General features: G+C 42.6%; 1 protein-coding gene across 2 annotated transcripts in view; it reads right to left on the reverse strand.

Moving 5' to 3' along the window:
- Window positions 1-6,203: 6,203 nt before the first annotated feature.
- Window positions 6,204-19,065, reverse strand: part of mtss1lb (MTSS I-BAR domain containing 2b) — a 74,942-nt gene continuing 62,080 nt past the window's right edge. For both annotated transcript variants that reach the window (XM_041941686.1, XM_041941597.1), the window contains exons 12-14: window positions 16,512-16,694; window positions 15,660-15,825; window positions 6,204-15,156 (exon numbers count right to left, since the gene is read on the reverse strand). In XM_041941686.1, coding sequence (XP_041797620.1) covers window positions 14,270-15,156; window positions 15,660-15,825; window positions 16,512-16,694 — 1,236 coding nt within the window. In that variant the 3' untranslated portion in view covers window positions 6,204-14,269. The remainder of the gene's footprint in view (window positions 15,157-15,659; window positions 15,826-16,511; window positions 16,695-19,065) is intronic.

Genomic DNA, 19,065 nt, shown 5'->3' on the forward strand with positions numbered 1-19,065 from the left:
TTACACCCTGAAGAAAAAGTAATATAAACACCTGTAGCAATTTAGAAGTGCATCTTATGCTTTAAAAGTATTAGCCATTTTAAGGGACAGGACATTAACATAATTTCAACAGGATCTGCAGCAGGTAGTGGTTGGTGCTGGCACTGATGTCCCGGAGGAAGGGTCGAATCAGAACAGTGAGGAAGAGGATGCAGAGCAGGCAGACACTGTAGAGAGGAATAGGGGGATTTGAGCAGAGCAGAATGACCCTTTGACTGAGCCACATGAGTCTCATCCCAAAATCATTGAGATGCAGTAGTTGTTAAAGATGCTAATCGGTGCCTGCACAATTCTGGCTCATTTTAGAATCAGTAGCCTGGGGGGGGGATTTTTTTTTAACATAATTATTTAGACAGTATGTATTTTTAGCTTCTGTACTTCCATTGCATTGGATGTTTTATTCTCAAAGCATTTAAACTTGCTAGCTAAGATTTCTTTTGTGCAAGTTATCTGCAGCATTCCCAGTGTAAGTGACACCTGTGGAATGGAGCAGGTATTCTGAATTACAGCTCAAAAGCTGCATGCTCTCCCTGCAGGGGCTCTCAGGTAACCTTTTTTATTACTGCTGGTGTTGGATGTCAAGAACACAAAACATATTAAAGGATGCTCTCACTGCAGCAGTTGCTGGTACTGTGACTGGGACCATTAAACATAATGAAACAGATACATATATATATATTCTATATCACACTATGCCCACTGATTACATTGTGTAATACCGAATGTCATATAAGCAGTGAGCCACATTCCTAAATATGCTTAGTGAAGTTTGCTTGGCATGTTGCTAGTCTACAGAGGTTAAAAATGTAGTTCAGGACAGTGGTATTCAGATCCTTTACTTAGGTAAAAGTAGCAATACCACACTGAAAATACTCCACTAATGATATTTGCATTCAAAACTTAAGTAAAAGTATCTAAGTATTTTCAGGAAAATGTATTAACAACAGTCAGAGTACTCATTCTGCAGAGAAATGGTTGCAGTCATACAGTATATGATGCATTTGGAATGAATTACCGGTGCATTAAAGGTTTACTGTGCAGGAATTGTCTGTAACTGTTTGTACACGCAACAGTTGGCCCCTCACTTATACGTTACTATTGTCGGATCATTTGTTCAAACGTTTGTTGTAATAGAACTGCTGATGCTTTAGCAAGCTAACTAAGCTAACTGCCAGCACCCACCTGTCCAACAGAAAAGAGGCCAAATCTGCGTCGGCCTTCATCCCCATCCCATCCCATCCCATCCTCTCCTTCAGTGCTCGCCGGCAGGTGAAAGCCAGCCTCAGATTCACTCTCACTTTGTAGCTAGCTTTCTCCACTTGGCGCTTCCCCTCGTTGTATTTGTATTTTTTCAGCACCCTGCCGCTTGTGTAGCTTCCCCTTGGATGCATGTTTCTGGTCACTACCTTTCTTATAAAATCCTCACCTGTGTGCTGTTATTGTGTCGGGGCCCAAAGGCTGCAGCCCAGAAACGGTTGTAGTGTTGCTGTCCTTTGTGATAATGTGTTTTCCACCTAATACAAGGTTGTGTAGGTAAATTTATTTATCATAAGAAGTAGGAGAATTGTCTCAAACCATGATAATGTGTGATAATGAATCTGCATGACATCATACTTGTTTGTGTATATTCATTATTGATTTTGTCTTTTCAGATGATTCGGTAATAAGAAACAATGATACAAAATTCAATTTCTTCAGTCAGAGTAGCTTCATTTGTCTTTAACCTTTCACCATTCCTGTAAAATTAGCCTCAAAAAGCGTATCCGAGGCATACCCAGAGTAAACTGAAAGCTGTTCTTGAACCATGCGGAGTACATGCATGGTTTTGCTCTCTTTTGAAATGTAACACTGTTTTATCCCCAGCAGTCAGAATCACTGTAAGTGCTTGAAGTGTTTGAAGTGTTTGAGCACGCTGAAGTAGAAAGGTTTTATTTCCTCTGGAATATTTTTTTGCAAATAGATGCTTGCAGATGTCTATATCTGGGCCTTAGTTGAAAAACACAAAGGGACCACAGCATGAAGACTTCCCCTTGTCCAAGCTCAATACAAGTTGATAACAAAACCACAGAAAATGAATATTTTCCATATGTTTTTGGTGTGGTATGTCTGGTATGTCTAGATCAGGGGTCGGCACCCCGCGGCTCCGGAGACGCATGCGGCTCTCTCATCCCTCTGATCCGGCTCCCTGTGGCTTTTGAAAATCATCAATGAGTGTTTAATTAAAACGTATTTTATTTTAGTTCATTCATTTTTAAAACAAACATTGCGCACGCCTCACAGACGACAGCTTACGATCCTGTGTGAAGATGAAGCTGACAGCACACAGCCCTGATGTGCAGACGCTCTGCGCTGAGGTTCAGGAGCAGAAATCACATTAACCACGTTTTATAAATATTTTAATATTATTTTGCATATATTCATATTTTTTCATTGTTCAGTGAAATAGTCCTTTTATTGCATTGTCTGCAGAAGACGGCATTTTTAGTTTGCGGCCGGTGGAGAATTTAAGTTCTGCGTTTTTGTTTTTTTTTCATAAATACAAGAAGGAATCAAATAGACACTGAGTATTTTACTTAAAAGTAACCTTCGACCCAACGTCTTTTTTTCAGAGTTCAAAATGTTTTTGATGCATGCAGAAATGTCATTTTGTTTTCTCAGCAGTCGTTCATTGATTTCATATATGCAACACATTATAGTTTGTTTATACAAATAGCATAAAGGCAACACATTTTAAATGTCAAAAGGGTTTTGTGGCTCCCAGTGTTTTCTTTACTGTGGGAAACGGGTTCAAATGGCTCTTTGAGTGGTAAAGGTTGCCGACCCCTGGTCTCGACATTCTCCAAAAAAAGGGTATTCCTGATATTTATCTATATGAATATCTATATTTATATTCAGTCAGTCTATATTTAGGCCATCAATATTTATATTCTGGGTATCTATATTCATACGTAGGCTATAAATCTTTATATTGACACCGGTTACTATATTCAGAATTTCACACCCTGAGTAATATTCTTATTTGCAATGAATTGAAAAATTAATTTAGCTGTAAAATTACCAGTTATCTGCACAACTGGTTGCAACTGGCTGGATATTTACACTAAAGAAGAGAATGAGGCCCTTCCAGCCAGCGTGGACCCTCGTTGGCTCTTGTCGGCTGTATAGATGAAATCCTAATTGATGTATATATGTATAGATGGATCCTAATTGGTCAAGTGAGGTGTCAGTCGAAAGGTCAGAGTGCAGTGGCCATCTTGAGGCTGACATGTCGCCCACTGGAGAACATTTTTGCATATTCAGCCACTTATTTCTTTTCTTTCTGTCACAGATTATCTTGCATGCATGTAAGTGTCACCAGCACAGACATGACAGACCTTTTATTTGTAAAGGTGGAGTAAAACTGATCTGGGATTTGAGCCTTGCTGCTTTAATATATTTGGATACATAATTTGCCACTAATGGACACAAAATAGTGGAGTACGGAGAAACATGCACATATCCGTTTGATTCACAGTGCAGAGAAAACTTGAAAGGTAATAAAATGTGTTGTTGATGGTGCGGCATTATTGAACGTGTCCCCAGTCTGTGCCGTGCTTTTCTGCATGTCACCCAGCATACCAGTGGTGCTCACACTGAACCATACCACTTAAACATTTAATTAGAGTCTCAGCATTAGGAGGACAGAGCAGCAGAGACATTCCCACTCACTTCTCTACAGTTTCAGCCGAGTGCGCACACACACACACACACACACTGACACAAGGCAGTACATCAGGCTTACAGTCTCAAGCTGCTGTGAGTTTGAATGAAGCGTGCCTCCCTCAGATTAATTGTGGCCCACTTATTTTAATTAAAGTTCCTTTGTGTGGTTCTATGCTGGTAGCGTGGGAGTAGGTGTTAAGTAATAGAAGTCTGTCCTTGTTCTGTCAATGTGGTTTAATCAAGACAGGCTGACAAGAGTTGGTTCAGTTAACTTACAGACTTTTCACCGACGGTCAGCAGACGATGGGCTGAGCGGCTTTTACTGCTTCTTGTTGGAAATTGAACATAAATCTACAGAAGTAGATATCCAACAAAAGAAAAGAAATCACAAATTTAGATTACGTGCTGCTTTATGCTTGGGGAGTTTTTTTCTCTGTCTAATATTGCGACCACACTGCAAGTCCATCCATTTCAGAGCAACCAGAAAGTCAAGCAACCTGAGGACACCAGCTGACAAGCCGGCTGAAGACAGTGCAGCCTGGCTGCCTGTCTGACTCCCGCCTGAACAGTTCAGGTGTGTCTGATGTATCTGGATGGAAGTGACCTGTCCGTTTATAAGCAGCGTGTAAAATCACTGTCTGCCTGCCTCAGACTGGCTTGGCTTCTAACACGGTCGAGTTACAGGTCTTGGGCGCAAAACTCATCTATTTTCACCTCACTTCTCTCATTTCCGCCCTCGCGAGTGATCCACGGCTCTTGGTTGTGGGCAATGACCTGGAAAAAAAGCAAATGAATTGAAGCTTTCACTTACGGAAACTGTAATATCCACTAAGGTGTGAGCAGGACCTGGTTTAGTGTCTCTATCCTTGTCTCATCTCTGTGTGGTTGGTAACTTTCAAAATATAGTTGAACAAGGCTTTTCTGACACTGTCTTTTTAATGAATTGTTTTTTTGAATATTCAACATTAATCATGTAAGCCTTTCTTGTTTTACATTTACGCTGTCGCTCTTGGGGGATTTCAGTATTAAGGCATGCAAATAAATCCCTTTGATTCAAGTGGTAAAATAGCAAAATTGACTGTTTGAGATTTAGTGAACTCTCCTCAATTACAGAGTGTCTGATCATTAAAGTTACAGACTATTGCAGTAGTACAGTGGTACTTTAACACTTTAACACCACCACTTTTTCAAACGCATTGAGTGTTCACCCTTTAAAGCAAAGCAATGTCTATGCAACCTCTTGGCACATGTTGCTTAATGTCTGTAAGTTGTGACCAGAATCGTGTTTACTTCTCACACAGTTTAGTATTTAGTCACCTGAAGATGTAAATTGGTAATTTAATTGCCGTGTTTAAATATTTGAATAAATCTCCATTAAACATGTCGGTGCCGAATTAATGCGCTTCGTGGTTGAGCAACACCAGCTGAAAACATTTACATACACATCGAGTTATTGATGGCTTAATGCAGCTTTCCATCTTTAAACTGTGGCATACAGCACCGTTTATTTCATCCAGCTCTGAGAAGCCACGCGCAACAACGTGCAGATTAAATAGCCAATCTTTTCATTCAGGAACTAATGGAATAACCTCAGCTGGTGGTGCTGCCGCATTCTGCTGGAGATCATGAAGAAATAATGAGTATTTTTATTTTTTCAAAAATAACAGAAAATAATTGGAAATTTTGGGGGGTGAGACTATTGCTTTGTGCTGGCAAATAGATATTCAAGCTTTTCGCTGACTGGTACAACTGTATTTATCAAATAATAGTCTGAAAAGATGTCTGCAATTTTTTTCATTTTTGCATTTACAGTCAGTTATATTTCTCTTGTCAGTTTCTGTACCATCTGGGTATAGAGTATGTTTTTATCATGAGTGATCAGTGACTGTATACTGTAAAAGGAAACCAGAAACAACCCCAGACACCACCCTGATGAAGGCAACATATCCCAAAAAACTGCACCAAATTCTTATTAAGTAAGAAATTAAAACAATGCATGGCTTCCATTCACACTGATTTATTTTACTATTGGTGGTCGTCATTGCATGATATTGAGCCATATCTTTATTTGCTGCTGCAACATTAACTCTGTTTAAAGTTATTCAATTGCATTATCCGATTTTACTTAATATTGCCGCTGATAAAATTACAGCTATCCTATCACATGTAATTTCTTCCCAACCAATTTTATCACACAACCTATAATCTCCACAGTGGAAGTATTAGTGTCACGCTATTAGTAATTCTTAGGTTCATTAACAACACTTAGCCTCTCTGCTCCACAGTGTCTTCAGAAGGCATACAGATGATTCACTGACCCATACTCATTCACTTCTCTCTGCGCACGCTGTCCGCTGAACTGTGTGGGTTGGTTCAGGACCTTCACCTTTCTTTCTGGAATAATAAGACCTCAGCACACAGCAGCGCACAGTTTAAGTACAACTTTTATTAATACTGGAATCATCACAGTGCGTTTTGTTACATTAGCAGTGACTAAAATGAACAAAAAAAAGGGTCAATTTTACAAAAAGGAAGACAGAAAAGAAAACCTTATCTTCAGCGACAGAGGCGAAACAACCTTAGAAATCAGTTCACAATAAATTAAAGAAGGAGAGCAGAAGAGGGGACAGAAAGAAGACAAGACCACAATGCCTGCAGGGCTACTCGGGAGGGAAGAGGGGGGTAAAAGATCGGTTTGTACAGAAAGATGAAGCAGATGTTGACAGTCACAATGATCTGTCACAAGATTTCCCCATAGATGTGATAGCAACGCCTCGATGGTGAGCTGTGGAGAGATTTCATTGCAGAGTTCATCTGTAGAGGACGAAGAAGAGAAAGAGAGCGAGCGAGCCAGAGACACTACCGAGAACGGGAGGACTGACAGTAAGACATTCAGTTTAGTTACAGTGGCACCAGGAGGCCACTTCGGCCACTCTGTTCTGCATGGCTGTATGACAGGAAGTTGCGACGTGTTTCATCATGATCCTCTGGAGGACTTCAGTGGACCATGGTGTAGCTTCGGAGGATCTACCTTAGTCATGTTTGCTTCAGACGAGTGTGTAAGTGTGTGTGAATGTGTTGTGGGTTTCTCCAGCATTAGACAGCAGGAAGGATTGACAGACTGTGAGTGGGAGGTAGGAGGCAGGAACAGTAGGGGTCTTAACCACATGTCCTTGTTCAACACACACGTGCACACATACATAAAGTACATATTCGATATAACCCGGGCAGATGGCTAAAGGAGTGGGTTGTACATATAGCGAATTCACAATGCTTCTTTTGGTCTGATCAGAAATCAGAAAAACACAGTCTGTCCTTCAATAGCCAGCACAGCGTCCTTCTTATCTGAATCAAGCAGACGGAGAACTTCAGCACGTCCTTTTCAATTTCTTGAAATTTAATTTTAAAGTTGTGTCATTTAATTCAATTTTATAAATCTAAGTTAGGACATACAGCGACATTTCAAATGAACTAGAGGATGCATTCCAAATACAAATAAGGCTGTCGTGCACGCAATTTCCACATAGATCTCTAATGCTGTGTTCATGCTGCGAGCAAATGCTCACAGTGGAAGTCTGCCAATTTCTTAGAAATCTGAGTAACCACGGAAACTCAGCTGAGGTGCGGACGGTCAACAAGTTTGCTGGCTGAGGGAAGTTAGAAGTTGGACAAGTTTTATGGTCATCAACCAGCAAGGGGCAGCCTGAGCTTCTGTTTTACCTTACATTCAATTCCATTACGTCACATTTTGCTGCAGCAAAATGACAAAAATGTCGACTGCGGCGGCTCAAACCTTCCTTCATGTCCGTGCCGTTACTGTAGAAGTCTACAGAAGGCAAATTTCAAACAGTGGTTGGAGAGTATAGCTGATTTCTTGACGCAGTAATGTGAGTCTTTATTGGCTTGCAAGGAATGTTATGGCACATACGCAAGTTATGGATTATTATCAACACCTGAGCACTGCCAGCATGTAGTACTGAGACTGAGACCCAAAGCCAGCAGAGAGCAGTGGAATCAAAAGCAGAAGTTCTTTGGAGCCTTAAGGCCCTTTCTGCAATTGTGAAAAGTGAGTTGGAAATGTATAATTTGACATTTCCAGACTCTGACGATATTATATCTATTATTGTTTTTAACGTCTACTTGAGGCTATGTAAGTTTTGAAGAACTTTTTTTTTCTATTACAAATGGAAAGTTAAATTCATGGCTGATAAAACACTGAACATTGGTTTATTGAACTCTTGCTCAGGGATTCAGGCAACAGCCTTGTAGTCATTTTCTTGACTTTTCAATTGTGCCAATGTCAACATTAAATCTTTTACCATGAGGCTGTAATTGTCACTTGTGGCCACAGTGGCAGCTGTTCAACAACAGCTGCTTCGTCTCCCTTTGGGTGGATTTTCACTTTAGCCAGTTTAGCTCAATTTAATGGGAGTACCAATACTCTCTATTGATTGAGATGCAATGTTTTGGTGGTCTTACCACCCCTGTGCTTTACACACCAGCAGGTTTCCCATGCCCACTGCATGTCAAGTTGCTGCTAGCTCTTCAATCTTGTAGGTTTCTTTGACAGAATCAAAGCAATATAAGCTGCCTGTGAGATGATGCCAAAAAGATGTCTTAAAAAGCCTGATCAAAATTAATTAAAATATAATCTACACTGAGATGGAGCATCAGACCTCCAGCTGCCTGCCTTCAAACCACCTCATGTTACTGTGTACAGCGGGGAGAAGTTTACCCCTGCTAATGCCTCCAGCCCGTCTTTGAACAACACACCCAGGAGCCGTAATGATACCACCCGTTAGCCATTACCACACACACCCACATCTGAAACACAGCACACGTGCATACTGACACGCAGTATGCAGACACACTCATGGAGAGGGGGGAGGGAAGAGGGTGGAGGGGGAGATGGACAGAGAGTGAAACAGAGATGAGCTCATATTCACTGTGGACTGTGGTGAAAATAAAGACTTCATCAGAATTGGTTTTCATTAGCTTTGATGGGCTGCGAGGCACAAAGAGACTGCGTGCAGCCGACGGGACTCTCATCATGGCAGGTGTTGATTTCTAACTTGTCAGCTAGACGGCATCCCTGGGTATACTGCGCTGATCAGTGGATGGAGGATGAGTGGAGGAAGAAGATGACAGAGAGGAAAGAGGAGAGAGCAATACACAGGTGTATGTAAGTCTGGAGTCAGAGAAATATGTCGATTCAGCTTTCTTTGCTTCCTCCATACTAGTTGGTCAAAGACGTGAGTGTTGAAACACAAATTCCGTAGTTGATTAATTGGCAGTTTTCATACACCTTGAAGCTTTTCAGACAATGGTGCTGTTGAGTGTTTACATCTCAATCCTGCTGTGGTCCCACATCTCAAAAAACGAGGCACCGAGCTAATCATTAAGTTTTCATTACACGTTAAAGGAATAGCTCGACAGAATTGGCTTTTCATCCTGGGTTTTTTTGTTTTGTCTCGTCACCGGGAGCCAGACAACCGGCAGGGACATCAGGAAGTCACTGCGCCTGGCCAAGAAATAATCCATCACACTGCTCTCCGTGAAAGGACAACTTGTCATTTTCACACTTTAAACAAACTAGATATACCACAGCATGTTAATCTGAGAACTTTATGTTGGTAGGTGGACAATTTAACTCTGGGCAAAGCCAGGCTAGCTGCAGCTGGCTGAAACATGCTTGTATATGCCTGTACTTACAATTTTTATGCAGTGTTAAATGAAGCTAACCGTAAATGCGTGAGAGTGGTATCGATCTAAATCTGCAAGAACGCCAATAAGTATATTGTACAAAATGTCAAACAATTCCTTTAACACTTGACAGTCTGTGTAAGCTCATATTAGTCATAGGTTCATACTGTATCTAATACTCAACAGCACCATAGTCTGGCATGCTAGCTGTGTGTACAGAATCACAATATTTTCTGAAATAAGTCATTATTTCAGCTTTTAATCAAGTATCCATACTGTAACTACCTGTAACATGAAAGAAATGTACCATGTTCGTATTGATCTAGATGTGCAGCTCACACGCTGGCCTTGCTTGACAACAAGACAACTAACATCCAATTAAATTCTAATGCAGAAATGCCACTGAAAGTTTAGATGAGATATTTTCAACCGTTTAGCTCAACCAGATTATGAAACCAATGTTAAATAAAATGTTACTTTTTACAGTGCTAGCTCGTCCTCTTGACGAAAAGGGAATTCTTACTTGAGTGTCTCCAACGATGTGCATATGTGTGTGTCTGTGTGTACGCACGCATGCCCGCACGCATGCCCGCACGCATGTAAATCTGGCTCTGTGTCTATGTATGTTCCTGCAGAACGTCCTGCTTTCATCGTAGCGCCTGCTTTGCCCGTGTGCCAGAAGGCCTACTTCTACCCACATACACATACACTCATGGGCACATTGACACATCTGCAGCGGAGTCGTCATTTCAGCTTGTTCAGACAGTTAGTTCAGTACACAGTTAATTCAGCATGTTAAAAAAAAAGACTATTATTGTTTAGTTAGATCACTTTTTGTGCCGTTGACTGGGCATTTTAAAGGAAAATAGCAGTGTTGTATCTGCCGCTCACCTCGCACTCATCCATCATCATTTGGGATTAAGCGGTGTGTCTATACTGCAGGGCATTATAAACCTTTCAATCAAGCAGTAACTTGCTGTAGATAACTGGCAGTGAATCAGTTGTTCAGTTTGAACTAGAATTAATGGACACACAGTTCATACTCATTCAGACAAGCGCAGTTGGCTCTAGCAGTGTCCTTGGACGTATAGAAACTCCAAATCATACCATCAGAGCGATGCGTTGTGGAATAGCTTTTATATGGGGAACACAAGCAGAGTGATCGACAGTGGTATTTTCCTTTAACATGCCCACACTGGAACATCATTGTGAATGTACGCACATGCACACTATCACTGTATTGCTTTCTTCCCGCTTAAACTGGAAACTTCATTCCTTTGTGCGAGAACAAGGTTCCGACATTGCAAACGTTCAAGCAAGTCAAAAATGTACAGTTCCGTGTCCCCCGTCATCTTGGAGTACATTCACCAGACGTACGTATATTCATGTACAGTGTGACCCCGACGGGCGGCCTTGCACAAACTCTTCAGATGAACGCTTTCTCGCCCAAAATCCGCTTTTCAGGGGGGATGGAGTCCAAGCCCGCTGCTCTCCCCTTCCACCCTCTCACCCAGTCAGATTCAGCTGACAGAACACACAGCATCCACATGTGACAACACACATACAGCAGTTCCCCCCTGACAAAAAAATGAAATAAAGCATCCCCCTGCCGAAGCACTGTGTCAAAGTTCAACAAAACAAAAAGTGTGCCGGCAGGTGGCGATGTTTAAAAATGGCAAACGCTCTCCTCTCTGTCTCTTTAAATGAAATCACCTTCATTTTTGTTTTAAACAGCCACAGATATGTTTAAAACCGCTCTATTCAAGAGGAAAACAGAAAGAAAACAAGTCGATAAAAGGAGCATGTACGAGCTCGCCGGCCATGTTCAGGTCACTGCTAGAAGAGCGTACAGACATGATGATGGAGAGTTCACTAGCCTACAGTTCAACAGCCAGACAAGGACACACTCACTCTCGGCCCACACATCCTACACCCATATGTTACACAGCTTAGTCGTTTGTGTTACAACTGGAGTTTTTTCTTCTTTTACATTAATTAAAAGTATGACTAAATATTCAAACAGTACTGCAGAATGAAAAGTAAAAATAAAACGGAATATTCCATGTGATATTTTCTAACAAACCTTTATACCAAATCTGTGTGCCCCATTCTCATTTACAAGTACAGCACAGAGTAAATATTGTTTGAACAGGCAGTGAAATGCTCATTCCACGTGTTTTCCTCTCTGTCAGCCGCCTACCTGCTTCTTTGCAATCCGCGAGCTCATCAAACAGGCTTCACCTTTTCGCACACCTTAATGTCCATAAATAATCCTCTCACACAGCCGTGTCCTGAGCTGAACTGGGTTATTCGCACTGAACTGAGCTGAACCATACTGGGTTAGTTTTAGTTTAGATAGTAAAGGAGGAAGGTTTCAACTAGAGTGAATCTGGAGCAAAAAACTTGTTCAGCTATGTTCGAGGCCTAACTTTGCTTTCTCATAATGCAAAAATATGCAGCATTTATAGGTAAGAATATTTGCAGATAAGCTGGTGTGCTGATATGTATTTGCACTTGGACATGAGTGAAGTTTACTTTGAAATATTTACTATTATGGACATAATATGGAAACACAGTCCCACAGCATTCAGTATTGAAAACTCTGGAGTACATTCATACCACTCAAATGTAGATCCGATGATCATACATGTACATGTGCAAACACATTTCAGGTCCACTTCTGATGTAAGTTTGAGCGTCATTGAGCCGAAATTACAAATAAACATATTTCCTGCTCTCTACCTCTGTAATATCGATGTGTGCGGGTACTTTTGGTTTTGTTTGCCCAGGTTTTCAGATTTCTGCATTCACCCCGAGATGATGGAGGTGAACAGAATTCCATTTTTCCTGCTCATATCAATACATCGAACATTAATGTGCTCTGAAACTGTGTCGTTGCTACTCTCGATAACCCTTTGATGTATTTTCAGCTGCTGTTATCACTTATGGCTGGAATAGAAAGAAGTAATTAAGTGTAGGTCTGTAAGACGTGTAGCTGTTGACTTTTTTAAATGTCATTTTTCAATGCTGTGAGCACCTCAAAAAGAATTACATTCACCTCCATTGTTATGAGGTGGAGGCAGTAATCTCAGAGAGAGATATCTACTTGAATGGCTTATGAGAAATATGTTTCTTTGTCATTTAGGCGAACCAATCTTTTACAGCCTATATCAAAAGTAGTCTGACCTATCTGTGCGGTGTATTTTTGCAGTATGTGTTCAGTCCTTCGGATTCCATTGCAACCACATCATAAAAAGCTCCAGTGGCGTTCACAATCCACAGCAGGCGATGGCTTGCAGAACCCCGAAGAGCACTGACGTCCAATCCATTTTTAGATCAATATGTTGCTCTACTTTCCTATCCCATCTCTCATTTGACCAATCACTCCAATTCCACCAGTCTTCTTCACTTCCTCTTTGTCCCTTTCTGTCTTCTTCTTCTTCTACAAATTAAATAATTTCCTCAGGACGCAGTCTCATTGGCAACTGTCTCTCTCACTTTCACTCTCCCTATCATACAGTATGACTACAGCAACACCTAGTGGCTACTGCACACACTCTACCGCCTCTCAAAGTGCTTACAGTTGTTTTGTTTTTTTGTTAGTTTTTTTTGTTCATTTCCTCCACCAGAAAGAGACAGGGACAGGGAGAGAGACGCACCAAAATGAATTCACAGTCAATGTGTAATTTAGCATTCCTGATGATTGCCTGAATGTGACAAAGGAGAACCTACAATCCTCCATCGATCCTCTTCTTGGAAACAAGAAAATAAAACACATTTATTGCTCCATTTCTGATTTATCATTTTCTCTCTGGTTCTAGAAAATATATATGAATATATCTATACGCCTGGATTACTTCTCGTAACTTCTTGTACAGTGGTAACAAGGTAAATGACGTCACGATAAAAACAAGAAAATACACGCACAACACACAGGAGAAAAGCCCTGCCCTCATTGGGTAACCAGCTGTCCTGCAGCAGAGCTCTACCCACCCCCCTCACACACACACACACACACACAATCAACCGCATGTGCACACACGCTCGCGTTTCACATTTGCCCACATGCACACACATGAATGCACGCACACACTACACGCACAGAGAGAGAGGGGAAGGGGGCACTAGCACGGTTCAATGCCAACAGTATTTTTTTTTAAAGACGCTTTTACATGAGGATGAACCAGAGGAGGCCTCTGGCTTGTTAGCTCCCCGTGCTAATACCGAAGCTTCAGTTCAGTGGGCTAATAAGTACAGTATGTTGCTGCTGAGACAGCCTGGGTTCAAATCCGGCTGTTCACATGGCACGCTGACCCCCCTCTCTCTTGCCCCCACTGGCCCCTCCTTCAGTCCTCAGTCTTTCATCTGGGATTAGACAGTCGGTTAGTTGGAGAAGAGGATGGGGAAGGGTGTAAGTTGGCAAACAGAACCCAGTCTTTCTTTCTTTGCCTTTTTTTTAATCGTATCTCTTTTTAATGTGAGTCTTTCCATCCCTGGGTGAAGGTGTAGAGAAGACAAACATGCGTCCAACACACACTAGTTATAGTGGCCAGCTAGGAGCCTGTCAATATTTAACTTTTAATTGTCAGCATGGGTTAACATTATTAATGTTATTATTATCATTATATTATATATCATTTACTCTAATGACGTCTTTAAACTTGTTTTTTGTGTATGCTTTTGTTTTTATTCATCTTCTGTTATATTATAGCTTTCCCTACATGGTTAAGTTTTTGTGTATGTACTAGGCGGTTGGGTTGCACCACACCAACACCTGATTCCCTACTGGCTGACAAATATCATCCTCTTCCTGCTTCTCCTGCAATCACAAGATGCGTGGTGCCGAGCGGTCATTGGAGACGGTCTTGCGAAGGCGGACTCCTCTCCTGATGGTGGTCAACATGTCACCGGACCCTTCTGCCCCCTCTGTCCCTGTCTGAGTGTCGCCGGGGCCAGTTGGCGGCAAGGTCGGGTCATCGGGGAGGGCGGGGAAAGGAAACTGCCCTTCTCCAAGGGCGTGCGCGCTGGCTACCAACTCGCCGATCTTCTCCACTAGGCTGTGCCGATTGGCCGCGATCATCTGATCCTCCTCTGACCCAGCCCCTGAGCCCGTTCCCATTGCAAGGCCCCCGTGCTGCTGGGCGTAGACCTCTAGTGCCGCCCCTGATCCCCAGGCAGTGTTAGGAAGGCTGAGGCGCTTAGGTGACGCCTTCACGTAATCAAGCGCCCCCTGTGCATCCTCGACCCCAGTGAAGAACACACACTCATCGCTGCCCACACGCACAGGCCCACCACCCACGTGCCCTCCACCTGCATACCCACCACCACCAGCGCCAGGAGAATGTGAGTCTCCAGGAACAGTGGGTGTCTTGACAGGCACAATGGGTGGTCGGATAGGGATGGGCCCCGCGTTGGACAGCGTGCGCCTCACACCCGGTTTGGTAGATGGGGTTCGACGGATGGTGGCAGTGCCTGGAGTACCTGCTCCACCTCCACCAGCTCCACCAGGTTGTCCTGGTACCCCATGAGCCCCGGGACCAAGAACCCCACTGGGCAGTCCGGCTGTGCTGGCTGGCCTCTTGGTCTGGATCATGCGTCGGTAGTTCTGGGCGATGTTAGAGTGGCGAGGAATGGTGGAGGACTTGTCGAACTCTGTCTGTCCATCTGGACCTTCAGCATCACCGTTCACTGAGTAGCAGTCATAGTCTGAACCTGATGTGGCAGGAAAGGAAACGAAAGAAAGGAGATGATGATATTTGTACTGTGACCACATTACTGAACAACACAGGGGTGGCTACATTACTTGGGTAGGGTATGTGAATAAATACCGCCACAGTGATGCAGGAGCACATTTAATATTCAGTTTCCTCTTTATATTGTCGACTTCCAGCTGCTTTCATGGAGACTCACATAATGCATCTTTCATACACTGTGCTTGCTGCTTGAATGATTAGACAATTCACTCTGTTTGATTTTGATAACTCTGTACATTAAAGACAGGGGTTCTAGTGAAAGTGATGAAGCTGAAGTTCATTGTGCACAGCTTTAAATATTGATATTTCACTTAAAATATACATAACGCCATCGTTTGCCAGGTCAGCTTTCACTTTACAAAATATTCACTGATGAATATCAGCCAGGAGAGACTGAATAAATGAATGATGAACAAGATTAAAAGCTAGTAGTTAGAGTAGTAGAGAACAGCAGAGGTTCACCTTGTGAAGGAATCGTGTCCTCAGAGCAGGACGGGGTTGTGGTCTCTGTGCTGTAGCCACTGGAGTACTGCAGGGAGTCTCTGCTGCTCTTCTGCTGCTCCATACTCAGTCCTCTGGTCAGCACCATGGCCAGGTCACTGGCTGCAGGAGAAACCTCTTCTCCATGCTGAGGACACACAGAGAGAGGCCGCTTTACACTCTTGACAGACAGCCTATATTATTATTCATAACTATCCACTTACTTGGCTGGAAAAGAGTTTTTCCATGCCACACCCTTCCCATAAATGAAGGCATGTGATTTTTCTTTGGAAAAGATTCTTCTTTTTCCCTCCTGGACACTGGGGAGTGTTCAGGACACCAAAGGTACTAACGTTTGTTTTCCTTTTCTTTATCATATCAGTATTACCTGGCAGAGAGATTGGTTGAGTTTTTAGTTCATCAAACTTGTTGATCAGTCATTAGAAGATATATTGCTGCTGCAGTGATCACACAATGACTAGCATTGCTTATTATAAGCCATCCACACACCTAGCCTAACCTATATCCTTGGTTTGTCCTACTGTAATTCTCCTATAACTTTAGCGTGCTTGTCAGCATCATGGAAGCATAGAAGCATCATAGAAGGTATTTTATACTCTTTGCCATAGTTATATTATATTATTGCTAAGCAAAACAGCTCATTGTACATAGGATACCTTATTTTTACATTTTTTTATTGTTCTTATTTGCACCTTCCGTACTATTTGCACTCTCCCTTGTGTGTTCTAAAGAGCTTCTGTAACAGTGAATTTCTCCGTTGTGAGATTAATAAAGTCTTATCTTTCTATCTATCTATCTATCATTCAGCGTTACCTTGGCAGCGATAGTTGCGGGAGTCATCCTGGATCTCTGCGCATCATCAGGGTGTGATGGCCCAGCGTATCCCTGGGAGCCTGGCGACGCCTCGTTCTCCCTCAGTCTATCGAGAGGTTCCTTCCTCCTCTGAACTGCCGCTGCAGCGACCGGCTGCTCATACTGACCTGCTTTGGACCAATCCTGAGGAGGTGAGTGAAATTAATAAACAGGAAGTAGCAGGTAGGATTAGGGAGGGAGGACTTGTCCACTATCCAGCAGTTTGAAGCCCTTCATCTGAGTGCAGAGAGAGGGGGCCTTTGTGGGCGGATTGTGTCAGGGTGCTTGGAAGAGTGAGTGTGCGTGGGCGCAGGTGGGCAGGGGCCTTTTTGAGCGTTTGAATGTGTTCATGTCGATGAGCTTGATTGGTCAGCTCTCCACAGCCTGCTTGGTTTTGGCCAATCTCCAGTCGATTGCAAAACCAACAAGTGAGACAGGGGAGGCCAAAAAAAAATATGCATGCACACACAGCAAGTGGGGATGAACACATTAAGGAAGCAAAGCAATGTGGTTATGAATGAGTTAATAAGGTGATGAAAATTAAAAGAAAATCAACCCTATGCATGTGAAACTTATTAAACAGAAACAGAAGAAACGATGCAACTGAAGAAATGGAAGCAAATGGAGAACAAACCTTCCAGATAGGAACCTTTGATGTGGGAGAGGAGGAGCTGGATCCGGGGGGGCGGTTATAGGGTGGGGACGCAGGAACAGGAAGAATGACAGAGAGAGGCCTGGTGGAGCCAGAGTGAGAGAGAGCGGGGCGGAAGGTAGCGAAGGACGTGCCAAACTGCGGGATGAGAGACATAGTCACGTCATCAGAGAAAGAATAAGACAGGAGACATACTGTAGACAGAGAGAAACACACACAGAGAGAGAGAGGGGGGGCCAGGCAGCTGTGGTGGGCCACCACGGGCCAAACACACAACAATAAAAGCAACACATGTACTTACACACCTACAATAGACACACACACACACAATAAGAACTGTGTGTGGAACAGAGGAGCAGGAACAGGTCTGACAATAGATAAGGCCTATGAAACAGAATTAGTTGCTTCTGTCCATGCATCCAAATGACTCTATATGCAAACTAGGTGTAATTAGTCTAGGAACGCCTAGTGAAGCCTAGAAAGCCTACATTTCACTACTTCATATGTTTATGTTAGACAGGTCATGTGATGTATTAAAGCAGCCCCAAGCATGCATTTAAAATTTAGATGGATTTCATTCCACGATAATTCTGCATCATTGTAACACAGAATATAGCCTCTGCTTTTGATAAGCTTGTTTCTAATGTGCTTGTAGAAGCCTGTACCATAGTAGTTTGAACTGGCGTGTCCATCTCATCCACTTCTTAGGAAGCGGTTGTGCGCCGGTCTTTATCAGAGGTGAGGAAGTTAAGCAGATGTGCATTTGCAAACTGATCGGTTAGCCTCCATCCTTGAAGTCTTTGCTATAAACTTGTGATAAAGCATAAATTTCAGCAAAAGGGGCAGCAACGAGCCCATTCCAAATTCGAAATCAAATGGACTAGCCACAAGAAATGTTTGCTTTATCGTTTTATCGTTGCTTTTGGGAAGCATTCATGACTGTGTCCCCAAACCGCAGGTGAGGCCCAAACAAGCTAGTACTGGTGGTGCTGGGACTGGGACCAGCAACCCTATTCTTGTGAATCAAGGTGCAGGGAGCAAAGTGCAGTTACGCGTGCATGCACAGTTTGTTTTTACTTGCACTGAACTTCAGTCAGTCATCATTAAGGTTGCATACCGTTGAAGTTGGCAGTGTAAATGCAGTACCTAGTCTGTCTAAGTCTTTAAAACCAACACAAATAACAGCCATTGTTGCCATCATGTTACAATTACTGTCAGCTCTACTTCTGTCGCAGGCACATGCAGCTGTTGCACCAGCTACTCAGCGTTGTTTGATGTGGCCACAGGGAGATGGCCTGTTGAAACTGATATGAGGAGTTTCACAGATGGGAAGAATCATTTCATATTCATATCAAGTGTGTGTCTTGTATGCTTAGAGGATGGCACCATCTCAAACTTCCTGATAATCTAAATAAAAATACCCAGATATAAGCAGCAAGTTTGTGTGATTGATTTGCAAGGTTTAATCGAGGTGGATGTGGGCCATGCAATCCATCTTGACAATGCGTGTCACTCATTTTAGAGATGGATCACGAACGCGCTGCTGTCTGATGGCTGTAAAGGCTGTTATTCAACTGAAAGGCAAGGCAGTCATATATGCAAGCTGTTGTGGATGATAGATGCTGCTTAAAATCAGACATGAATATTTACTTTGCCTCATGAGCATCATTGGAATTGTATTTTTCTCTGCGAACAGATGTGCACACTGGTCAAAGAATGAAAAATGAAAGGGAAAGAGACAAGCTCTCAAGCATAAATAAAAGGGGTTTATGTCAGTGTGCCTCCACCAGTGGTGATAACAGCACACAAATGTTCCATTCATAGTTTTCTGGTGACCTGATGTGAGTTTAAAATGAAATTATT

The sequence above is a fragment of the Chelmon rostratus genome, chromosome 1 (assembly GCF_017976325.1).
Source record: "Chelmon rostratus isolate fCheRos1 chromosome 1, fCheRos1.pri, whole genome shotgun sequence".
NCBI classification, from domain to species: domain Eukaryota; kingdom Metazoa; phylum Chordata; class Actinopteri; order Chaetodontiformes; family Chaetodontidae; genus Chelmon; species Chelmon rostratus.